The sequence below is a fragment of the Prionailurus viverrinus genome, chromosome A1, assembly GCF_022837055.1.
Source record: "Prionailurus viverrinus isolate Anna chromosome A1, UM_Priviv_1.0, whole genome shotgun sequence".
Classification (NCBI taxonomy): Eukaryota; Metazoa; Chordata; class Mammalia; order Carnivora; family Felidae; genus Prionailurus; species Prionailurus viverrinus.
Window position 1 is genome coordinate 223,403,405 of NC_062561.1, and position 26,750 is coordinate 223,430,154.

Here is a 26,750-nt window from a genome sequence, read left to right on the forward strand (position 1 = left end):
AAACAAGATGAAGTCTATTCTTAAGGATATTGAAGTTTAGAAGTAGTTACAAACTGCTTCTACACAGAAAGCTTACTTTCTGTGTAGCTTACTACACAGAAAGAATAGATTTGTTTAAACAGAAAGAAATAGATTTTGTGGTACAGTTTTCTGAGGAATTCATCTGCCTGCATGCCACGTTGCTAGCCATGAAATTATGTTCTTAGACTAAAAGAGAAGAAAGTACCTAATTTTTCTAGAATAATAATAAGCAATAATAATAATATAAACTAAACAAGTCTTGTAGCTTGATATACATTAAATGAAGATGAGGATTATGGTCCACACTGTGAGTGGTAGGAAATGGAGGCTCAGAGTTATTTCCTTTGCAGCCCCTGTCACACCTGGGGTCGTGACCAAAAGATAATGGGAGTCCTGGACTCTCTCCCCGCAAAACAGAATTCCACAGGGACAGTTGCTCACTTGCCTGTGCTTTATTAGCTATATTTTAAGTAAGGTGTTAGTTAAACTAGTCATAGTGACTTTCATATGCATAAGTACAAAATAGTAAAAACTTATTTATACATTTGCAACATACATATAATTAAATTGAAATTATTGTTAGTCTTGCTATCTATCTATCTATCATCACCATATCTGTCATCATATCTATCTATCATCTCTATCTACCTGTCTATCTATCTACCTAGGTCTGTCTATCTATCTACCTACAGTTCTGTAGTGAATTGGCATGTTTCAGAAATTTGATATATACCGACTCACATTTATTAACTATTTGTATAAAATCACCATGTTTACTTATTTTTCTGTGATCATATTAAAGAAAGTCACTTGAGAAGAATTTTTTAAATTATAGAGAGTTGAACATAAAGTGAAATGACATCTATAGTCTTGTTGGCCGTAGGTGAAGGAAAATACACCAACAATCATGGTGCTCGCGGGTCATGATCCACAGAAGTTTCCTGGTTTATTGGTTGTATTGAACCCACTTTTGCTTCTCAGTGTAGTCTGTTTTTGACATTCATATATTTCATTTGCTAGAATGTACTAGGCTCTGTGTTAAACTCTGGAGGCTTAAAGACAAATATGACTCAGCTCTTGCTCTCCAGGAATTTAGAATATCTAAGGGCTTTATGGTATTGGAAATATTTAAAATTAATAATAGGTTTTCTCTAGTGTGTTCATTGGGAAGAAAAAAAACTGGCTGTGTTTTTAAAGGTTCCTTTTTCTTCAGAAATGTTTTTTTTAATTTTTTTAATGTTTATTTATTTTTGAGAGAGACAGAGACAGAGCTTGAGTGGGGGAGGGTCAGAGAGAGAGGAAGACACAGAATCCGAAGCAGGCTCCAGGCTCCGAGCTGTCAGCACAGAGCCCAATGCGGGGCTTGAACTCAGAGACCGCAAGATCATGACCTGAGGCGAAGTCGGACGCCCAACCGACTGAGCCACCCAGGCGCCCCTAGAAATCAGTTTTTGTCACCAACAGACAAGTAATATTTGACTTTGGCATGGGTTTATATAAGTAATTTAAATCCGCTTGATGGATTGCTTGGTATAGATGCAGATCATACTACTATAATTGAACAGGGCTATTGTTAGATAGCGTTTATCTTGTAATTTAAAAGTGAACTAATTTAAAGAGAAAAGAAAAAGAAAGCTTGTGTTACTTATTCACTGTATCATGCTCAGTTTGCACTATCATTCAGGTTTTTGTTGTTGTCACAGAAAGCTAAGATTTTGTTCTTGACATTATGGTAGTCGCAATTTAGTGCACAGTCACAAAATTGAATTTTTAACCCCTGTAGGTATTCAAAGCAGATGTCATTAAAATTTTTTTTAACGTTTTTGTTTATTTTTGAAGGAGAGAGAGAGAGAGAGCATGAATGGGGGAGGAGCAGAGAGAGAGGGAGAAACAGAATCCGAAGCAGGCTCCAGGCTCCGAGCTGTCAGCACAGAGCCCGATGCGGGGATTGAACCCACGAAATGTGAGATCATGACCTGAGCCGAAGTCTGACGCCTAGCTGGCTGAGCCACCCAGGCGCCCCAAAGCAGATGTCATTTTTAAATGAGGAAGCCTAATAGCTCCAGTGTATTTTAACATACTAGGAAACTTGTGTTTGTTAGTCCTTTACAGTTTTCAAAATATTTTCAATTACATTTCTCACTGGTTCCTGGAAATATTCTATTATTTGGCCAGTATTTATTGAATATTTAGTATAAAAATTATAACTGTAATTTGATCCTCGAATGTGAACTGGGCTTTCTCCCAGCATGGTGGCTAGATAGCAGCCCAAGTGTTACTCTTCGAAAGTGATTATCACACACATGGGCGGATCTCAGGCAGTGTCTTCTTATTCTTCGAGTTCACTGACCTGTATCATAAAACAGTGCAAAGCATAGTGAGAGGACTTGGAGTCCAGTCTTGACTCTGACAAGAAAATGTAGGGCAAGATCACACCAAAGTTTCCTCACCTGTAACTGGGGATTGATAGATCTGTAATTTTCAAACTTGTAGATAGATTATCAGGATACTTCATCAGATGAAATCTTATGTGGAATCCTGATATTCTACATTGAAGAGAGCTGTGGATAAAGCCAGGGTCTTCTCTTTGCCCCTTTATGCAAAACCCCCCACACCGAGGAGGATGGCACCAGGGACCTACGTTCCTATCAGTTCTGATTTCCCTGTTAAATTTAAAATATATTTTCCCCATCCATGAGCATGAATGTTTTTCCATTTCTTTGTGTCCTTTGCAATTTGTTTCATCAGTGTTTTACAGTTTTCAGAGTACAGATCTTTCACCTCTTTGGTTAGGTTTAGTATTGCAGTATATGTTAACTAACTGGAATTTAAATAAAAAACTTCTAAAAATTAAATAAAATTTAGTTTTCCTAGGACTTATTAAAGGTTACAATGCTAGTTACTAGTGAACCATTTCTGAAAGAGATTTCTGATTATAAGTTCCAAAAATGGGCATACTGTGTCCTTCTCTTCTCATATGTTCTTCTGACAGTGAGGCTGACATTGCTTCCATAAAGAATTGGGTTCTGTCAGAACACCTGGGTAGCGCAGTTGGTTGGGTGTCCAACTTTTGATTTCCACACAGGTCATGATCTCGTGGTTCGTGGGTTCAAGCTCTGCTTCAGGCTCTGTGCTGGCGGTGTGGAGCCTGCTCTCTCCCCCTCCCTGCTCTCTCTCTCAAAAATTAATAAAGTAAACATTAAAGAAATTTAAAAAAGAAAAAGAATTGCGTTCTATCTTCCTTTCCCTTGAATTTTGAAGTGGATTAGTGACAGCCTTGACTAACATAGAGGAGGTGTATTTCTATGTGACCATCTTAGGTCATAAAAGCAAGAGTTTCTGTCTGATTTCTTTTGTTTTTAAAATACTTGCCCTTGAACTTTAGCCACTATGTGCATTGCAATGAAGCCCAGTCTACATAAAGAGACCATGAATGAATATTCTTGTCTATCCTTCCACCCAGACCTCTAGCAACCACCAGCATCAACAGACATGGGAATAAATGGAACTTTAGATGGGAAAAACACCAATTCAGGAAGAAATACAAGTCATCTTTCCTTTCCTTTCCTTTCCTTTCCTTTCCTTTCCTTTCCTTTCCTTTCCTTTCCTTTCCTTTCCTGCCCTTCCCTGCCCTTCCCCTCCCTTCCCTTCCTTCTCTTTCCTCCTTCTCTCTCCTCTTCTCTTCTCTCTTCCTTCTGCTTTGCTCCTCTCCTCTCCTTTCCTCTCCTCTCCTCTTGTCTTTTTCTTCCTTTCTCTATGGCTTAGGTGCATTTTATTTGTTTTTTTTTTTCAGAATTATTCTACAAAAGAACTAAGTTAAAACTCAAGTCTTTGTCAAGAGGGTAAGAACAACTTTCTCTTTCCCAGTGCCCACCACTTGTCCCCATGTTCCTCAGTTGTGTCACTGCTGCAGTGCATGTGGGTAGAGCACTTACTACTTTCATCTCACACCTAGCCCCAAAATGGAAGAGACCTATCACCTAGTGCCTCCTGCCCTAAGCCCCCTCCCTCACAGATTGGTCTGGGTTACAGGAGTCCATGGTAAGAACTGTTGGGATCCAGTAGGAGTTCTGAATCCCAGAAGGCCATGGTGAGGGCACAGCCCGCGGAGAATACTTACTCATCTAATTTGTTGCCCCTGTGAATGCTGTTGGGCCCAGCACAACAGTCACAGAAGCAAGCTGCACATTCTCTGTCCAGATAGAACCAGGACTTGCGGCCTTAGCCAGAAGCTGAGTAATATAGTGCAGGTAAATACAGTCATACTTGAAGGGGCAATGACTATCCTACCATATGAAGAACCAGCATTGGATTTGGATGGTCTAAGCCTTGAAGCTCCTGATGAGTTGCTTCTTCTCAGCCTTCTTGCTCGCCCAGAATTTGTTGGTGCTGATGTAGCTAGAATGGACATGATACAGGGGACAGGCCCTGATGATGTCTTGTGGGAAGTCCTGTCAACTCTTTTGCCAGGTGCACAGGCAGCTAGGCAGTGGGCATGGGTACAGCCTGGCAAGATACCTCTGACTTGTTCCACACCCTGTCCATGCAGATGCCACATGTGACGCCCTGACTGTCCTGCTCCCTCTCAAGGTCAGGACTGAAATGGGGTCATGAGCTCTCAGGCAGGGTCTGCCTTGGGCTGAGACTCCTGAGAGTACTTATGATCCCTGTCTTCAGACGATGGAGTCAGGGACTTCCAGAAACAGCCACCAACCTCCCTGCCTTGCTGTCCAATCCCTCCATGTCAGGCTCTGTGCCCCAGCAGCCCCTGCTCAGCCCTCGTCCAAAAGAACAGAAGTCAGGTAAATGGACCCCGACTCCCACTCCAGGCCACCAAGGGCTATGAATGTTTATGGCTCTATCTCCGTAGAAACAAGCTTCTCAAGGTGTCTGGGTGGCTCAGTCGGTTGAGCGTCCAACTTTGGCTCAGGTCATGATCTCATGGTTTGTGGGGTCAAACCCCTCTTCGGGCTCTGTGCTGACAGTCAGAGCCTGGAGCCTGCTTAGGATTCTGTGTCTCCCTCTCTCTCTGCCCCTCCCCCACTTGCACTCTCTCTGTCTCAAAAATAAACATTAAAAAAAAAGAAAAAGAAAAGAAAGAGAAGCTTCTCTGGAAATAGGGACACTTTCCTGTAGTGAGTAAACATCACCTGGATCACTAGTGACAAGCCCCTTGGACAAAGTTTCTGCATGGTGGTTAGGAGCAGGGACTGCTCTCCCCACCATGGATGCTGCCTTAGGGCCCCGCAGGGTCCATTCCAACTCAAGCCCTAGAAAAAAATCCTTCTTTCTTTTTAGTATATATTTTAGTATTTCTTATCTCCTGGATTAGTTATCTATTGCTGCATGATAAATTATCATACAGTTTCTTTTGGGCAGACATTCTAAAAGGGTTCATCGAAAAGGAATGGCTTAATATCTGCTCCAGGAAATCTGGAAGACTTGACAGGGGAGCTGGAATCTTCTGAATGCTCGTGTACTTCAGAAACCCAAAGTCACTGAAACCTTTCACTTTCTGCAACCAACCAAGTTCCAAGGAGCTATGTCAGTCTTATTATCAAAGAAGACAGCATATTTCAGATTCATTCAAATGTTGTATCAGTGTTTTTTTTCCTTTTTTTGTTGGAGTATTCTTTATTGTACGGATATGCCACATAATGTTTATCCATTCACCAAATATATACATTTGACCTGTTTTCAGTTTTGAAGTATATACCTAATACTTTTATGGCTATGTGCATACAGGATTTTGTGTGGACATTTATTTCATTCTCTTGGGTGTAGAGTGGAGTTGTTACCTTATAAGTTCATATTCTATGTTTATAAAAAGTTCCAATCTTTTCCAAGGTGATTATGCAATTTTGTATTTCCACCAGCTGTCCTTTCTATCAGCAATCCATTTGATTTCTCTGAGCAATGATTTGTGAATTTCAGTTTATAAGTCCTGCATTTATTTTGTTAAATGTATTCCTAAATATTTTATTACCTTTGATTTTAATGTGAATTTAATTTTTTCTCAATTTCAATTCTAGTTTGTCATTTGCTGCTATTAAGTATGTAATTGCCTTTTTTAATACTACCCTCTTATCTCATGGCCTTGATACACTCCCTTATTATATCCATTAGTTTCTTTGGGGATTCTTTAGGATTTCCTACCTATAGGGTCATGCCATTTTTTAAACAAAAGTAGTTTTATTTCTTTCTTTCTGATCTGGATACTTTAATCTTTTTTTAAAATTTATTTTCACTTAATTGCATTATATAAACCCTCTAGTACAATGGTGAATATAAGTGGTAAGACCAGTCAATTTTGCACTGTACCCAGTGTTAGAAAGCATTGACTTTTTCACTGTCAAGTATGATGTTAGCTATGGGCTTCATGAAGAGAGACTACATCACGTTGAAGAGCTTGCCTCCTATTCATTACATTTTTAGAGGATTTAAAAAAAAATTATGAATGGCTGTGTGATTTTGTCAAATGCTAAAATTGTGAATCTTTTTGAGATGGCCATGTGTTTTTTTGTTTGTTTTTTTTCTTCTATTAATATGTGTTGTCAATTGATTATTCTTGGACATTAAGTGAATCCTGTATCTTTAGGATAAATGCTATTTGGTCATTATGTAGTAATTTTATATGACCTGGAAGTGATTTGTTAACTTTTTATTTTTTTTTAATTTTTTTTTATTTTTAATTTATTTTCAACGTTTTTATTTTTTTTATTTTTGGGACAGAGAGAGACAGAGCATGAACAGGGGAGGGGCAGAGAGAGAGGGAGACACAGAATCGGAAACAGGCTCCAGGCTCTGAGCCATCAGCCCAGAGCCCCATGCGGGGCTCGAACTCACGGACCGCGAGATCGTGACCTGGCTGAAGTCGGACGCTTAACCGACTGCGCCACCCAGGCGCCCTGTTAACTTTTTTTTAAGAAATTTTTGTACTTATGTTTATGAGTGAAAATAGGTTATACCTTTGTTTTCTTGTGATGTTTTGGATTGGCTTTGGTATCAGGATACATACAATGAATTGGTATTTACTTCTCTATATTCTGAAAGTTTGTGAAGAATTGGTATTATGTGATCTTTAGAAAGTTATTGAATCCCCCCAGTAAAGGCATGTTTGCGTGACTTTTTTTCTTGGTTTCAGGTATTTTTAATTACAACTTGATTTTTATTCATTTGTTTAATGTATATTAAGATTTTGTATTTCTTTTCAAGGTCAATGTTGGTAATTTGTGTCTTTCTAGGAATTTGTTCTGTTCATTTATGTTGACTAGATTTTTTGGCATAAATTAATAATATTCTTTTATAGGAATTTAACTCATTTATGATAAACAGTGATTTTTTTCCTTCATTCTTTGTTTTTGTAATTTGAGCTTTCGCTTTTTTTTTCTTAGTTGAAGCTGCACTTGAAAATACTACTAATAAACAATTCTAACTGAGACCGACTCAGAAAGCTAGGGGAGCTGACTGAGATATTTTCAAAGGGTGGGGAAAGAATATTTAACAAATATCTTTGAAGGGATTAAGGATAAAAATAATTTCCTGATTTTATTGTGTGAACTAAAAACGATTAATAAGTTAGTTATTAACTACAAAGCAACATGGATCAATAATAATTGGATTTAAGCGATTTGACTACTAACAGCACAGTAACTAATCATGTAGGATTTTGGTTATTTCAAATTTATTAAACTTTTTTTTTAATTTCATTTTTAAAAATTTACATCCAAATTAGTTAGCATACAGTGCAACAATGATTTCAGGAGTAGATTCCTTAATGCCCCTTACCCATTTAGCCCATCCCCCCTCCACAACCTCCAGTAACGCTCTGTTTGTTCTCTGTATTTAAGAGTCTCTTCTGTTTTTGTCCCCTCCCTGTTTTTATATTATTTTTGTTTCCCTTCCCTTATGTTCATCTGTTTGGTATCTTAAAGTCCTCATATGAGTGAAGTCATATAATATTTGTCTTTCTCTGACTGACTAATTTCACTTAGCATAATACCCTCTAGTTTCATCCACATAATTGCAAATGGCAAGATTTCATTCATTTTTACTGCTGAGTAATACTCCATTGTATATACCACATCTTATTTATCCATTCATTGATCAATGGACATTTGAGCTCTTTCCATACTTTGGCTATTGTCGATAGTGCATGTGCCCCTTTGAATCAGCACAACTGTATCCCGTGGATAAATACCTACTAGTGCAATTGCTGGTTCGTAGGGTAGTTCTATTTTTAATTTTTTGAGGAACCTCCATCCTGTTTTCCAGAGTGGTTTTACCAGCTTGCATTACCACCAACAATGTAAGAGAAATCCTCTTTCTCCACATCCTCACCAACATCTGTTGTTGTCTGAGATGTTAATGTTAGCTATTCTGACAGGTGTAAGGTGGTATCTCATTGTGGTTTTGATTTGTATTTCCCTGTTGATGAGTGTTGTTGAGCATTTTTTCATGTATCGGTTGGCCATCTGGATGTCTTCTTTGGAGAAGTGTCTATTCATGTCTTTTGCCCATTTATTCCTGGATTATTTGTTTTTTGGCTGTTGAGTTTAATAAGGACTTTATAGATTTTGGATACTAACCCTTTATCTGATATGTCGTTTGCAAATATCTTCTCCCATTCTGTCGGTTGCTTTTTAGTTTTGCTGATTGTTTCCTTCACAGTGCAAACACTTTTTATTTTGATGAGGTCCCAGTAGTTCATTTTTGCTTTTGTTTCCCTTGCCTCTGGAGATGTTTTGAGTAAGAAGTTGCTGTGGGCAAGATCAAAGAAGTTTTTGCCTACTTTCTCCTCGAGAATTTTGATGGCTTCCTGTCTTACATTGAGGTCTTTCATCCATTTTGAGTTTATTTTTGTCTAGGGTGTAAGAAAGTGGTCCAGGTTCATTCTTCTGCATGTCGCTGTCCAGTTTTCCCAGCACCACTTGCTGAAGAGACCGCCTTTATTCCATTGGATATTCTTTCCTGCTCTGTCAAAGATTAGTTGGCTGTACATTTGTGGGTCCATTTCTGGGTTCTCTATTCTGTTCCATTGATCTGAGTGTCTGTTCTTGTGCCAGTACCATACTGTCTTGATGATTACAGCTTTGTAGTATAGCTTGAAGTCCAGGATTGTGATGCCTCCTGCTTTGGTTTTCTTTTTAATTAAAGACTGCTTTGGCTATTTGGGGTTTTTCTGGTTCCACACAAATTTTAGGATCATTTGTTCTAGCTCTGTGAAGAATGCTGGTCTTATTTTGATAGGGATTACATTGAATATGTAGTTTGCTTTGGGTAGTATCGACATTTTGACAGTATTCTTTCTTCCTTTCCAGGAGCATGGAATCTTTCCCCAGTTTTCTTGTGTCTTCTTCAATTTCTTTCATATGCTTTCTATATTTTTCAGTGTATAGATTTTTCACCTCTTTGGTTAGATTTATCCTAGGTATTTTCTGGTTTTGGTGCAGTTGTAAATGGGATTGCTTCCTTGATTTCTCTTTTTGTTGCTTCATTTTTCATGCGTAAATGCAACCAATTTCTGTGCATTGATTTTATATCCTGAAACTTTGCTGAATTCATGAATCAATTCTAGCAGTTATTTGGTGGAATCTTTTGGGTTTTCCATGTAGAGTATCATGTCATTTGTGAATGTTTGACATCCTCCTGGACGATTTGGATTCCTTCAATTTACTAAATTTATATTTGAATTTCCTCACTAAGTATTCAGTGATAACGAGTTTCTACATGGCAAAATGTTGATAATCATGCTCATGCTAAATGGTGTCTAAACAAATTACATCATTGTTGTCCCAAATACAGATTAGCTGAGTCAGAAAAAATGGTCATGATTTCCTCAACATAATTTTCTGAATTATATGCATCAATGAAAAAACTCTGTATTACTCTAATAAATTACATTCTCTTGTACAAAGTTCTGTGCTTACTTGAGTGCAGTAATTCTTGAACAGAGTTGTTACTGCTTCCCCAACTGGCATTTAAACACATAAGGTCACATTTTGAAACCTTAATTATGAAAGAATTTATGAATATACAATAGAGGAGATAATAATATAATGAAATCCATAAACCCATCACTCATTTTTGACAATATGAAGTGTCATTTTATAGCTGTTCTATTTTTTTTCCTCAATCCTTATTGGGGCCTTTATTTTTTTAATTGCCACAATGATGACCGGTCACGTATAATTTTAAGTAACTCCACAAATCCTCCAGGGCACAGGAAGATCTCACACAACAAATTGTATTAGCTAAATTACCAAAAGCATCTTTTTGAGAAATACTTTTAATAATATGATGTTACAATAGTGATTATATTTTTGTGACCTATTTACTCATTAGGCAAACGTTAAAATCTATATTGCAGAAAGATAAATAATTTGAAATGACCAAAAGGGAATTTCTCATGGGTAAAAACTGGCTTAAATTAATTTGAATACCATGCTTACACATTATAAAGGTAAATCTGCATTAAAAACACAATTGCACCAGAAGTCTCGTCCCTTTTGGAAGACAGCCCATCCTCACCCCAGCTTCCCAAAATAAAACTCTGGCCCTGGAAAAACAAAATAAAAATAACAGTTTCCTTTTTATATGGCCTCAGGACTTATACTTTGATACTTCACATGTAACATGGAAAGTGGAGCATGATTTTTGTGTTGTATAGAAGTTGAATAGGTGAAGTTAGGCACATGAATTTACTAAACCAATCTGTAGCATTAATTTCTTGTCTATTTTTTTCAATAGCTAAATACATTTCAATTTTTTCTAATACACAGTATGTAACAGAGTTTAAGAGCACTAATTTGGAACTAGAAAACCTGGATTCAAACCCCATCTTGTTAGTTCCAACTTGTGATTTTTGCATGAGTCACATCCCCTAACTGCTCCCCAGCATTCTGACACTATATGTATCACTATATACTGTGAACCCTAAGAGAGTTCATCTATGTAACATGTTTTAGAATATAGGTACACTGTAAGCATTACATAGTATTAGGCATTAATTCTGTTATTTTTTATAATCTCTAGCTTTTTTTAGGCATGTGAACCAAGTTTAACCAAATTGCTGACTTTTACCTACATACTATGCTATAGGAGTAATTAACACCAATAATAGATGTGGAACCAAATAACCTCCATGAAATTCACTTGGTAATACAAGTAATGCAATTTACCAAAGGTGATCTAACATTTCGTATAGCACCACCCCTTATTTAATACAACCTATGAAGTAGGGATTATTAGTACCTTGTGTTTTACATGAAGAAACTGAGTTGAAGGTAGATTAGGTAACTTGTGAAAACAACCAGACATTTTCTATCAAATAATTCCCTCTGGCCAATATAAATTATTAAATCATAGATAATTTCTGCATCCTTCACCAAGATTACCGATACACCTTCTATAAATACATCCCATATTACAAAATGCACCATTCATCCTCTCTTTGTGTTATCTGTGTCTGTACTGGTACGTGATGACAGATTTCACTGTGTCACGTGTGAATATGTGAACATTTATTACGATGCTGTTTATAGCGCCTATTATTTTCTAATAAATTTTAGTACTGCAGGATCAATTTAGACTTGTCAGAATCACTTATGTATTGGGATCTTGTATGCTTCTTTAAAAACATTCAGAAAGAGGTCTAAAAGAATACTAACATTATGAATCTTCAACAGCACTGCAATGAAGGATTTAACACATAAACCAGTCAGTAGGGAAGTCATGGTGCCATTTACACGGTACTTGGATTTCCATACTCCTGGGTTTGAATCTTAACCTCCCATAATCCTGCATGTGTGACTCCGGGCAAGGTCCTTCAACAATTTGAGGCAGTTTATGCATATGTGAAATTTAATAAGGTAAAACTTTATAACAAATAAGGTAAAAGGTGCATTGTTAGGCCTTACTAATTTAATTTTATCTAGTCTTCTTCAATAAATGACAGGAGGCAGATAATATATCAGGAGCTGGAGCTACAACTTGTGATTGGATTTTGGCATAAACTTTTTCAAAACAACATTTTTTTATACTGAAGGAAGAAAATCTTGTTTATTCTTTCTTATCACCAGCAAGCAACTTTATGGTGTATACTAGCTTTCCATAACCTATGTCTTTTACTTCCTTAAAGCTGTATTTTAATTTTTATTTTTGAAAAGCCCTCTCTCCTTCATTCTTCTTGTAATTTATCATCCTTTTCAGGAAGAATCATTTTGAGAGAACTTTTTAAACATAGATGATCCTACTCAATAAAGTTTTAATTATACGGACACAACCTAGAAAACATGTTTTATCCAGTGAAAATTGTCACTACTGGTGAAGATTGGTTCTGTGAACTAACTCTTGTATGATGGCTACACGTTTGACAAAATACTAGCCAGATGGTTGACCTTATCTTTGGCGGTGAGTGAATTTCAGGGATGAACCCTGATACAGTTCACTCCTGGTGCTCTGAGAGCAAAGCACTGATACCTTACTTATCCATCCTTTTATTGTTTATATTTGGCAAAACACCTCAAATTTTCCCATAAAGGAAGGATCCCTTAGATTCTATATAATGGCTAATTAAAAAAAATTAAGACCATTTACTATAAAAGCAATAACTGACCAGATTTTATAATTGTCTGTTTTTTTTTATGTTTTCAATAGGTAACCCGTTATTAAGCAGCAAAGTCAACATATTGATTAATGTCTTAGATGTCAATGAATTTCCTCCAGAAATATCTGTGCCATATGAGACAACTGTGTGTGAAAATGCCAAACCGGGACAGGTAACTTATTAATATTGTTAACTAATAGCATATGAAGACTTATTATATGCATGTGTTTCAGGTTATAAGCCCACACATGAATAGACACACATACACACACACACACACACACATACACACACAGAGAGATATCTGTGTGTGTGTGTGCGTGTGTGTTTACATTAAAAAAAACCCACAATGGATAGTAAATTCAAAAGTTAAGGGTGATTTATGGATGTACAAGTAACACCACAGGAGATAAAGTGATGCTAGCTTAGTGAACATTCTTTGTATGACTAAAAAGCCTAGGATTGCAGATCTGCTCTGTTTTCCTTTCCTTTAGTGTGGAATTTCTATGGACTCTGTGACTATAAAGAAGCAAACAAATTGAGAATGCATTCTTCTAGTGTTTCTTCCTTTGGTCACATGCTTTATGAAGAAGTACAGAAAAGCTCTACAGCCCATTAAAAATTTAAGGCTTATTTCTTTGGTGGCCTTGAGTAGAACATCTGGGTTACTGAAAATCTCTGAATTATATTTTCCTTATTAAGTCAATATTGTTCTGATTCTAGTGGGAGATCTCATGAGGGAGGACACCATAGTTAAAAAAGTTATATCAAAATCCTAGAGTTAATGTGAGTGGTGTTGGGTAGCCAGTTTTTGTTTCTATACTATTACAGATGAGTGGGTAAAATAGCATACCATGTTATAATGTAATATGATGGTATGATATGACATGATACGATATGATGAATCAAGAATGAGCAAATGATGAGAGTGTGTCAGAAATAATAATATGATTAACCCAATACTGTGCACCTAGGTCCAAAGGAAAAATAGATCAGTATGCTTGGTTTGCTTTCTATTTTAATCACCTTTAAACAGCATAACTATTCATTTAAATAAATTTGAAGTTTTAATTCTTACAGAAAAATTTTAATATTTCAAACAGTATCATTATTCAAAAAGATCATTCTTTAATCTTCAGTATTTGTTTCAATTTGAATACATTAAACTGATTTGTAGCAAATCTGTCCCATAATCCTAATCCTGTGATGTCCACTAGCTAGGTAGCTATTAAATTAAAATTAAATAAATTTAAAAATCAGTGTTCTCTTTCACACTAACCACATTTCAATTGCTCAATGACTGTATGTGATGAGCAGCTACCATTTTTTTTCCATGTAGATATACAATATTTCCATCAATACTGAAACTTCTAGTGGCTTGTGTTGCTCTAATCCTTTCTCTGATAATTTGGAGAAAGTATTAATTTTATTACAGCATGACTTGTATAGTCAGATTTCCCATTTGATAAATTTGCATCCTTAACTTTGAATAGACACAGAAATGCAGAAAAAGGTTTAACCCTCTATCCCCTTAAATGTACCCACAAATTACATGGGATAAGCTCACTGCTTGCTTTAGTGTCTGAAATAGAAGCACCTGAATAAATGTTTAACAAATAGTAAACTTATTTATTTGAGAATGTATTAAGAGGTTTTCTGAAATTCCACAATGTAGCAATTTCTCATTTTCCAGATTCCTTCACCCTCACCCCCATAACCAATCCCCACCTTTTTTTTTTTTTTAGATAATTAGGGATTTAATTCTTTTATACCAAATAGACTCTTGTAATGCACACAATGAAAGTCCTTCGGATATAGAATTCCATTCGGTGCTTCTCTGCTTGTCTAGTAAATGAGTTTAAAAAGTTGGGAATAGTTGAAATGACCTGAGGTAACTTGTTTTTCTTACATCTGGGCAAAGTGGTAGGTAATACGTGGGGTCCTTGGACGCTCTTTTTCTAATAAACATCTGTTGGGCTTTCTACTGGGTCACACTTACGTACAAAGCACAACCCTGAAATATTACTAAGTTTTAAGGGAGTGTGGAATGTGAGCATTTTCTGCTTTTGACCCAGCCATCTTCCCATTGTCTAAGAATTATGCATAGGAACTGTCTATCTCTTCTGGCCTATAATTGAATATGTATGTATGCAAGTATGTATACATGTATATATGTGATATCTGGCAAGAGACAACAGGAAAAGAAAAGGATGATACTATCTAAATCAACAATGGTGAATCACTGAAGTGTGAGAGGTTTTTTACTTAGCGTAATGACTCCCAAGTGTCAATTCCAGATAAGTGCCAGTTTAAACCAAAATTTTCTTCTCTGTCTGCTGTTTGAAAGGACATTGCTTCATTCTAAAGTTATGTTCTTGATATTTTTTGGTGTTAAAGAACTTTAATATAGTAAATGATTATGCTTGCTGATAGTAGTTAATGGCAAAACAAAACAAAACACCTGGCAAACCAATCCCTTAATAATTTACAGAACATTTATGGATGGGAACTATGATCTGATTAAGCATATGGATTTATGTGAAGGAAAGTTGAAGTTTTATAGAAGTGTGACCGATTTACACTGAACTAGAGACCTGGATTTCTCATGAGAAAATCAATTTGTTGGGGTGCCTGGGTGGCTCAGTCGGCTAAGCGGCCGACTTCACCTCGGGTCATGATCTCATGGTCTGTGAATTCGAGCCCCACATTGGGTGAGCACTATGCTGTCAGCTCAGAGCCTGGAGCCCGCTTTGGGTTCTGTGTCTCCCTCTCTCTCTGCCCTTCTGCTCATGCTCTGTCTCTCTCTCTCTCCCTCAAAAAATAAACATTAAAAAAATTAAAAAATAAAGTAAGCCAATTTTTCAAATTACAAATTACCAATACTGCTTCAGGCACTAAATTTCCTAGTATGTATGCTTATGTGTGAATGTGTGTATGTGTATGTAAGCCTACATGCACACAAATATATGGGGAGGTAGAACATAGTACTAAGACTGAGTTTTAACCATGAAATAAAAACAAAAAGTATCAAATAAATCACATGTTTAGGGGCCCCTGGGTGGCTCAGTCAGTGGGTTGTCCGACTTCGGCTCAGGTCATGACCTCACAACACGTGAGTTTGAGCCCCACATCCCGCGTCGGGCTCTGTGCCGACAGCTCAGAGCCTGGAGCCTGCTTTGGATTCTGTGTCTCCCTCTCTTTGCCCCTTCCCAGTGCTCTCTCTCTCTCTCTCTCTGTCTTTCAAAAATAAATAAGCATTAAAAAATTAATTAAAAAAATAAATCACATGTTTAATGTCATCGTGCTAAGACACGACGTGTGCTTTGCCCACTGTGACCACAATGTAGTACTTGAAATGTAAGGTCTTCCTCTGGCAAATTCAAACTTAGTCTAAAAGAGTCATCACCTGAGCAGTCCTCTGCCCTCACCCTCTTCTACACACAATTCCTGAAATTCTTTCTGATGCAAAGCCATTGCATATGTTAATAAATAAAACCTCAAAGCCATTATAATTTGGTTATCTGTGTAGTGAATTATCAATTTCACAGTTTGGCTCTTAGAAGTTATTTTTAATCTCCAAATTCTTAAGGGCACTTTATTGAAGTGTCAGAATTTTAACTACCAGACATACAACCTATGGGAGAGATTTAGGAAAAATTTTAAACACGATGGTTAGTGTTTACTTCCTAAAAACATTTTATGAGAATGCAATTAGTATTCTGGCCCGTTGGGGGGAAACAAATAAAAGAACAAAATCAGATATACATCCTGTGAATTTCTCTTTCTCAACATTTTATTTATTTATGAAAATAAAATTCATTCTCACAAACGTAACTATACTAAAATTTTGCTGTCGCAAGGGCTTTTAAATAATCAGCGATTTTCTTTCCAGTAAGCATTTTCGTATTTATGTTAGAAAGCATTTATTTTATTTAGTTTAAAATGCAAGCAAGTGCATTTTAATTTTATTTTGCTTATTAGTGAGAATTTTCAATGCTGTTAAGCTTTTTTTACTTTTATTTTAATTTTTGTTAACGTTTTATTTATTTTTGAGACAGAGAGAGACAGCATGGACGGGGGAGGGGCAGAGAGAGAGGGAGACAGAATCGGAAGCAGGCTCCAGGCTCTGAGCCATCAGCCCAGAGCCAGACGCAGGGCTCGAACCCACAGACCAGGAGATCGTGACCTGAGGTGAAGTCGGACGCTTAACCGACTGAGCCACCCAGGCGCCCCAAGCTTTTTATTTATGCAGATATTGATTTGGAATTGGCCCAGACCCTATAATTGTACCTGCCATTATGAACTGTAAATGTTTAGATATTTGTTTATAAAAATTATTTGTAAATAATTGGTCCACCGATATGAATCTTAAAAATGTCATTTATCTCTCCTTGCATGCATCATTGAATAAACTTACTAGCCTGGGATGTTAAGTTCCCTTTGAAACTCATGACTGACTTCAAGTTTCATCTCAACTTTGTTTCAGATAATTCAGATAGTCAGCGCTGCAGACCGAGATCTTTCACCTGCTGGGCAGCAATTTTCCTTTAGATTATCACCTGAAGCTGCCGTCAAACCAAATTTTACAGTCCGTGACTTCAGAAGTAAGTTTAACCGCATAAAAACGTACCTCTTGCCGTGTAACTTTGTAAAAGGGCACAAAGGTAGCAACCCATGTTTTTCCTAGAAGCACTCAAGTTCATAAAATGTGGAAATCCATATATGAGAAATACGAAATTCTATGGCTAGCAGTAAATTAAATATTTAACCTATATAGATCGTATCTAATGAGGCAAATTGCTTCCATTTATAATGTGGACGGTCCCTTAATGAGTCAAGCCAAAATAGCCCATCTGGGAAATTGAATGCTTTCTATGTTTTAAACGTATCATTTGTTCCACGTGCACATTACTTGTACAAACACATACGTAACTTCTTAGTAATTGGTTTGTTTGAATAATATACAGTACAGCACAGGTTAAGAATAAGGCTTTGTAACTAGAATGGCAGAAATTTTCATTCCCACTCCATTATGTCCTCAATGGCAGACTCTCAATGTATGAAGTTATACTACATAATTTTAAACTCATAGTTGAAATAAATCAACCTCATAGTATTTATTTATTTTTTTAAATTTAATGTTTTTATTTTTGAAACAGGGAGAGACAGAGCATGAACAGGGAGGGTCAGAGAGAGGGAGACACAGAGTCTGAAACAGGCTCCAGGCTCTGAACTGTCAGCATAGAGCCTGATGTGGGGCTCTAACTCAGGGACCGTGAGATCGTGACCTGAGCCGAAGTCGGATGCTTAACCGACTGTGCCACCCAGGCGCCCTCATAGTATTTATATTAAATAAAATAATACGTGCAAATCATTTAGCACAATACCCAAGATTATTTTAGTGATCACCTCTGCCATCAGTCTACACTTCTGTGTCTAACTACGGTCATCATCACCACTGCTTCTGCTCCTAACGGTATCACATCTGCTACTGTGACAGTCACTACAAAAATACAAAGGACACTGGATATATTGCAGCTAAGTACTGGCCAGTTGTTCTTACATTATTAATTCTGTGACTGTGGACATTTTATCCCTTCTAAGTTTCTTTAGTTATGAAATAGGAATTAGAAACATCTGAGTTCATAATATTGGATGGTAAAAAGCTAGTTTCTTACTAAATTCTATGCTTATAAAACAAATGAACAGATTGTGATGAGATGATAATGATTGACAGAAGTCAAAGGATGTCTGAAAAAAATTTACTTGTCTGTAAATATTTAGAGAAAGAAATCAGACATTTTGTCACAGAAGGAAATTCAGTAGGGTTTTCTCCATCTAATAGTGTAGCGTGAGGAATGGCTATAAATGCAATAGGGTCCCAAATATGAAAGGCCTTATAAGTAGAGACACCACATATTTTATTATGAAAGCTAGAATACTTTGGAGAATAGACATGGACGATATTAGTGATTTTAATTAGAACAGCTCACATAAAATAGGACTGCCCAAGACAAACCAGAACATGTAGTCACCGTAACTAGAAGCCATTTAAAGACATTATAACTTTGGAAAGGTTTAGAAGACCATAATATGTTCAAATTTGCATTAGGAAGATCAGTTTGGTTGTAGTTTGAAAAAGACAACAGAAGGATATAGGATTACTTCTGATGCTATTGCAGGAGGGGGTGAAAGTGTGTTAGATTAAGGTAATGGCTCATGGAGATAGGTGGATAGAGATAGAAAGTTGTAGGGCTTGATGCTAGATTCCCTAAATTCTGGATGTGAATACAATGGACAAGAAGACTAATCAGACCTCCAGATCCCTGGCTTGGGCAACAAAGTAGATGGACACATCATTTAGGGACATAAGCATTGACTATCTTCCCTATTGTATGGTTTTGGAGAATTAATATCTCATAATATGAATTAGATCATCTTGCCTCATAGCAATAGTGTTTTGTCACAGTCCGAACATTGTTTGCTATTTAAATATGCCATTTTAATTCCCCCTTTTATCTGAACTTACATTTTAAGTGTAAGTGTAAGTATTTAAAAACTGAATAGAAACTTTTTATTACCTCACATATTTACCTCACCTCCTCCCCCCCCCCAGGGGTAGACTATTTCAGTTCTACTCACGTTGCAAATTTCAATTCTACAATACAGTGGTATCAACCATAGCACCATGTTACAGTTACCATGGTATACTTTGTTATACCCATTCATCTTCTAATTGTGATTTTGTATCTTTTTGCCCATGTTTCCCTATTTTCACCACCCCCAAGCCCTGGCAACCCCATTTGTGCTCTCTGTTTTTATGGGTTCCTTTTTGTTGTTGTCGTTCTTTTTTAGATTTCACCTCTAATGTCATGTGCAGTATTCATCTTTGTCTGCCTGGCTTATATCACTTAGCATAATGCCCTCCAGGTTCGTTCATGTTGTCACAAATGTCAATATTTCCTTCTTTCTAACTGTTGAATAAAACTTCTTTGTGTGCATATATATTAATAGTTATATGATACACATAAACTTTTTCTTTATCTGTTGTGCAGTAGAAACTATTTTAAGAGTGGAAATGAGGTTTAATGTCTTTTTTCCCATCATGAAAGCACAATGAATTGTCACATATCAATAACAATAATGGGTTGAAAATTCAGTAATCCCTTTTTCTGGGGGAGTATGTTCCCAGACACCTAGTAGATTCCTGACACCGAGCCACAGGTCATACTGAACCCTGCATATACATGTCTTCTACTATGCACAGATATCTATGAAAAAATTTAACTTATAAATTAGACACAGTAACAGCAGTAATGAAATAGAACAATTATAGCCATATGCTCACATAAAAGTTATGTGAATGTGATTTCTCTCTTTCTTAAAATATCTTGTGTTGTATTCATCCTTCTTCTTGTGATGATGTAAGATGAGAAAATGCTAAGACAATGAGATGGAATGAGGGGAAAGACAGGCATTGTGATATAGCAGTAGGCTACCTTTGACCTTTTGACCACACATCCGAAAGAGGATCATCTGCTTCCAGGCCTAGGTTGACTTTGGGCAACCGAAATCAGAGAAAGTGAACCCATGGATAATGGGGAGGAGGGAGAGGCTAAACATTAACAAAAGGGTAGGGTACATTTTGATATAATGTGTTCAAGAATATCAAATCCATGACTCCTCAAGTACACATATATCAGCTTCTCCAACCTCCTATTCTTATGTTTCAAATTTTAATCCTGACTGTTCCTTTTCCTCAGCTTCAGGTATTCAACCAGTTGCTGAAGATTTCAATGTTAATTCAACTACTCCACATTTCTTTGTTCCTACTCTCATCATCATTATCTGGCATTACTGAGTCTGGCTGGCCATGTTATAATAGACATTTTGCATCTTGGTATTTTTTCTTTTTCAATTTAAAAAATATCTGTATGTAATAACCAAGTCATCTTCCCATGCAAAACAATCTTATCAAGTAACTTTTTCTCAACTTAGTGCTTCTAATGTAATGAATCTAGAGAATCTGCCTAAGTTTTAGTTGTTGAAATTAGACTATACAAATAGATGAATGAATATTACTGAGTTAGCAACATTGTCTGACAAACTTGTATTTTAATGAGTACTATATTTTTCTAAAATTAGTTTCCATGATTCCAAAGTGGATATGATGTATGACTATAATAGGTTAAATATTAATATATTTTTTATTTATTTTTTTATTAAAAAAATTTTTTTAACGTTTATTTATTTTTGGGACAACGAGAGACAGAGCATGAACAGGGGAGGGGCAGGAAGAGGGAGACACAGAATCGGAAACAAGCTCCAGGCTCTGAGCCATCAGCCCAGAGCCCGACGCGGGCTCGAACTCACGGACCGTGAGATCGTGACCTGAGCTGAAGTCGGACGCTTAACCGACTGAGCCACCCAGGCGCCCCAATACATTTTTTAAAATAAATAGTAAGATATGTGTAGGAGTTACTTTAATGGACACAAAAATGAAATGGTGTTTTGAATAAAACCATATTTCCGCTTGTGTGTGTAGAAATACAATAAGTAAAGAACAAATACATGCAAAATAATACTTTCAATAGAAGTATTCATTGAATTTATATAAGATTTAAAATTTGTATTGCCTTGGATTATCTAAGTAAATATTGCTGTTTTTGATTTTGTCAGAATTAAAATGAATCATTTTTGTACTTATATTAAAATGGTGATTATTTATGTTTAAAATTTTTAATGAATCTTGATGTTTTTAACAGACTTCTTTTCTCTTTTTCCTATACTAACTAATGTGCAAAAGTGAAAAATGTAGATACAGATATATACAGATATATTTTACCATATACATAGCTATATAGCACAGATTCAGATCCAGGGAAAATAATAAGTCAAATGGGAAATTGGTATTTGTTATATTTTAAATAATAGGTTCTTAGGTAACGTATTTTACAGATTCATACTTTGTAATTTTTGCTCTTGTAGCAAGTAAGAAAACACCCACAGTTGTTTTTTTTTTCTCAATGAGATTTTGATGTTAAAAAAATGAGTCAAGTCAACACACTTCTTGCTTTATAACCAGTTTCTATTCCTTCTGAATTGAAAATATACATCTTATACCAGAGAAGATTAATGTTTCTTCTTTTCCTAAGGATTATTTTGATTACATTTGATTACATTTGGCAGCTCTTATAATAATAAAAGAAAGAATTAAAATATGGGCCTATTTTGCTGATGCAAGAACAGCTTCCTACCGTTTAACAGATACCAACCTTTCAGATTTGAAGTGAAGCTTTTAGTAACCGTCTTATCATCAATGTCATGTCTTGTAGACAACACGGCTGGAATTGAAACCCGAAGAAATGGATACAGCCGCAGGCAGCAAGAGTTGTATTTCCTCCCTGTTGTAATAGAAGACAGCAGTTACCCTGTGCAGAGCAGCACAAACACCATGACTATTCGAGTTTGTAGATGTGACTCTGATGGTACCATCCTATCTTGTAATGTGGAAGCAATTTTTCTACCTGTAGGACTCAGCACTGGGGCTTTGATTGCAATCCTACTGTGCATTGTTATACTCTTAGGTTGGTTTCAATAATCCCATATTCTCTCTCTCTCTCTCTCTCTCTCTCAGTCTCTCTTCTCTCTGCCTCTGTCTTCACAATTTAACATGTAAATTAGTTTTTCTTCGTTGAGATGTCACATGTGGATAGAAGAAAGATTAACTACATTGAATTCTATTTTTTGTTAATATGAATTTTCTGTTTAAGACTCTATGTATATATAGCATTAAGAATAAACAAATAACATCATCAGAAACACAAGAGTACATTCAAGCCCTTGGGGATTCCAAGGAATAACAGTTTGTTGCACATGCCACAGTGAAATTTTCTATAACAGATATCTCATTTACAGCAGTGTTTTTATAATTCATCTTATATTCCAGTAATTATTGCTATCTAATGAGATAGTACATATCTTTAAAAATAAACTAGATGAACCATGGCTCCCCAATTCCCATTCAATAAAGGAAGAAAAGGGAAAAGACAGGAAAGAAATGAAAGAAAGTAAAAGCGTTCCCATTTTTTTTTTCTGTTTAAACTGCCAGCCAAAAGCAGTTCTCATTCTGCTTTTTTCACAGCTCCACACATCAAAATTCTAACCACCCTCCCTAGAAAAGAACACACTAAAACATCCAGAAGCACTGCAAAGGGAAAGGATTGAAGTAACGTATTCTGTAACATCTCTGTGAGAATTAATATAAATCTACTTTAGGGGTTTCCGTCTTCCATCCATTCTGTTCAGCTGGCTCCATTCACTTATTAATTCACTGCCAGATTCACAAAACTAGAGAGAGCTTTTCTGTTTTGCCCGTCATTTCTTTAAGTTCAAATTGCAACAGAGGTACAGCTGGGCACTGTGGAATCCGTTGATATATGCTTCACAAATGTAGATACATACATTTATCTTAAGATAGAAAATTAAAAAAAAAACCTAGGATGTAAAGCATGGAGTAAGGCATTATATGACAGTTTTTGGAGAACATTCTCTAAGAAGGTCACGTCAGTTTGGAAGTTGAAGTTCTGGTCCAATTTGCATGGTGTAGATACTAATTCACACAAGTAACATTGGTGTGTGGAAAAAGATTCAAAATAACATTCTCACACCTGAAATTGAACACCATCAGTTAGGTGCTTAACCTCAAATCAAGGGTTACTCTTTCATGCTTCTTTCTTTCAAGGAGCCACCAGAGTCCCAGAGTATTTCCACATCAACCTACCATGACCTGGCATGTTCTGGATGCTCATTTTTGGCCTGTTTGGCCCTTTTATAGTGTACTGTGTCATCTTGCTCTGCTCAGCATCATTTTGCCCTGCTGTCTGTTACTCATTCCTCCAAATAGTTTCTGAGTGTCCACAGTGCACGTGTCCCATTTTAGCACATGGATTTGCAAGTCCACAGCAGTGAATGTTGACATTTCTAGTTCTGCCATGAAGAATTCTTAAAAACCCAACTCTTCTTGGACCTCTTTAACCAATCCCAAACTCCTTCAGATCTTCCCATTTATTCTTAGCCATTTTCTTATCTTTCCTGGGATGAGGGGAAGCACGAGTGTCCTAGGATGTTTAGGGATCTTTTATGGGGCCCTCAGACACATCAGCTAGTAGTCCCCTTCTCAGCCATAGCAACTCCAAAGCCATTTTAGATGCAGGCCTTCTCTGTGAGGTTTGCAGTTTCTGGCTCATTCCCCAGGTGAGCAATAGTCTTTTTTCATTTTGGGACCTCCTTAAATCCTGGGAAGAGTGCAGAGTGCTAAACATCTCTTAGAGGCCCATCATACAAAAGCTCTACCTATATCTCCTTCCTCCTTCCAGCTGGTCAACCTTTTAATTTGGGAAGAAGAGGGAATAAATGAGCTTTCCTCATCATGCAATCTCCTCTAATTTATAATCTTTTGACAACAGTCTTCCAGACTCTACTGTAGAAAATCAAACATACTGTGACTTTCAATCTGTTACCCCTTCTGTGGAGGAGAGGGGGTTTTATATTGACCAAAGTTGAGCACTGACTTTATGATTTGAATCTGTGCCGATTCGCTTCTAGAGGAACTAAACACTTACAATTTAGTGGTTGCTGGGCATCAGCCAGGAACAAAGAAAGATTTAAGTGAGAGCATATAAATTAAATATTTCAAAATTTTATCATGAATGAATGCAAACTGAACACTGGGAATTTGATTTAGAAAATGTCTCAAAATGTTAGGACACAGAATTTAAATAATTAGAAATCTCAGTTGACACAGTTTATAAAATGAAGGCCCTTATATTCTGTACTCTTCCTTCCTTTCTCCTCTCCTTCCTTCCCTTCTTTCTTCCCTTTCTAAAATGTATCACTTTGAAAAGTCATTTTTACAAGAAGATGTGGGTTTATTTCATTAGAAATGCAAGTAATGTTACAGCTAGGGAATCTAGCTATAAATAATATCTAAGTGTTACTTATGGGCAATAATATTTAAGTTTTATTATACCAATACTATACAGCTCTCTCTATGCTTAGAACAAGCATTCTTTCTTACAAAATTTTGTAACACACCTTTTTTAACTGCCACTAAAATACTGAAATATAACACAAACTAAATATAAGACAGTCATTGCTTGATTTTGTGAATAATTTTGCTAAGGTTTCTTGTTAGCTACAATTTGAAAATGAAGTTGAGCTTTACACGATGAACAGTGTAAACATAGATATGATCCTTCTTGATTATAATATGTTTACTTTGAAAATAATCAACTACATATTCTCAACTTGCAACTTTTGTCTTGTTCTAGCCATCGTTGTACTGTATGTAGCTCTGCGAAGGCAGAAGAAGAAAGACACTCTAATGACCTCGAAAGAAGACATCAGAGACAACGTTATCCATTATGATGACGAAGGAGGTGGGGAGGAGGACACCCAGGCTTTCGATATTGGTGCTCTGAGAAATCCGAAAGTGATTGAAGAAAACAAAATTCGCAGGGATATAAAACCAGACTCTCTCTGTTTACCTCGTCAGAGACCACCGGTGGAAGACAACACAGACATAAGGGATTTCATTAATCAAAGGCTGCAGGAAAATGACGTGGACCCAACTGCTCCACCTTACGATTCATTGGCTACATATGCATATGAAGGAAATGGATCAGTAGCAGACTCCCTTAGCTCTATAGACTCTCTCACCACGGAAGCTGACCAGGACTACGACTATCTGGCAGACTGGGGACCCCGCTTTAAAGTCTTGGCAGACATGTTTGGTGAAGAAGAGAGTTATAACCCTGATAAAGTCACTTAGGGCAGAGGCGAAGGATAAAACACAACCAAATGGAGAAATTTAAGAAAAGGAAACACAAATAGAAATCACACACACATACACACACACACAGACACACACATGCATGCACACGTGTGCGCACACACTTACACACACACACACACACACACACACCAGGCTTTATAGGAACACAGTCCTTTGATTACCTGGTTTCTAGCAAGTTGCTATATTTATCATATTGTCAGTTTTGTTTTACTCTGCAAACACAAGATAAATCCTATTAAATGTACTCGCTTGGTTTTGTTTTGTTATTTTGGAAACACACTGAGACAAGCTCAGGCCTATTAAATACAATTTACTGACATGACAACATAGAACGAAGATAGCTATGTGGCATCACGGTGGAAGAGTGTTAGATTTTTCTTAATTCCACTAAAGTGCCTATTGAAACTCTTATCATTTAAAGTGGTGTCCAATGCACTCTGCTGTGATGGCATTACAGGATTCAGAGATACAGAGGACAGAAAACAAAGACACTGTCTTTATGTCAAGGAGCAATAGCAACACGCTGACTTCTAATTCCTTTTGAGGAAAAATGAAGAATACTTTCTGAACTCCATCTTCTTATAATTCAGAGGTTTTTTTTTTCTTTTTTAAACTGTATGCCAAAACACATTTGTTTTTCCTACCCTTTCAGAATATTGAAATAAATGCGATAATATCAAATTCAATATGTAAGTCCTGAATCTTAAAAGCAATGTTTGATCTTCACATTAGTTCGTATTAAAGGTGATCAGCAAAATGTTACTTTTTTTTCCAAAAAAAAGACATTTTTAAAAAGGAAATTAAAGAAAAATCCCTCTTTATGAAGAGAGGCCTCAGGGCTGAAACCCCACATCAAAATAAATATTGGTTTTGTGTTAATACTGTGCTGGTGTGTGGAAGGTTCGTTTTAACAAATCACCAGATTATTAAAGTGTTCAGTCATAGATAAAATTTTAAGTTGCGCTTCTACGAAAATTATTAAGGAAGAAAGTGCCATTAATTCAAACATGGGAAGAGAAATTCATTACAGAGCTTCTCAGAGTTTCTTACAAACTAGTGATTTTTTTTTTTTTTAATTTTTTTTTTTTCAACATTTATTTATTTTTGGGACAGAGAGAGACAGAGCATGAATGGGGGAGGGGCAGAGAGAGAGGGAGACACAGAATCGGAAACAGGCTCCAGGCTCTGAGCCGTCAGCCCAGAGCCCGACGCGGGGCTCGAACTCACGGACCGCGAGATCGTGACCTGGCTGAAGTCGGACGCTTA

The 26,750-nt window shown here is 36.6% G+C and overlaps 1 protein-coding gene across 2 annotated transcripts in view; it reads left to right on the forward strand.

The window, feature by feature from the left end:
* The window catches only part of LOC125166204 (cadherin-12), a 224,913-nt gene extending 198,768 nt beyond the window's left edge, over nucleotides 1-26,145 (forward strand). For both annotated transcript variants that reach the window (XM_047860015.1, XM_047860023.1), the window contains exons 8-11: nucleotides 12,679-12,800; nucleotides 17,115-17,232; nucleotides 21,964-22,215; nucleotides 24,961-26,145. In XM_047860015.1, coding sequence (XP_047715971.1) covers nucleotides 12,679-12,800; nucleotides 17,115-17,232; nucleotides 21,964-22,215; nucleotides 24,961-25,460 — 992 coding nt within the window. In that variant the 3' untranslated portion in view covers nucleotides 25,461-26,145. The remainder of the gene's footprint in view (nucleotides 1-12,678; nucleotides 12,801-17,114; nucleotides 17,233-21,963; nucleotides 22,216-24,960) is intronic.
* The last annotated feature ends 605 nt before the right edge of the window (nucleotides 26,146-26,750 follow it).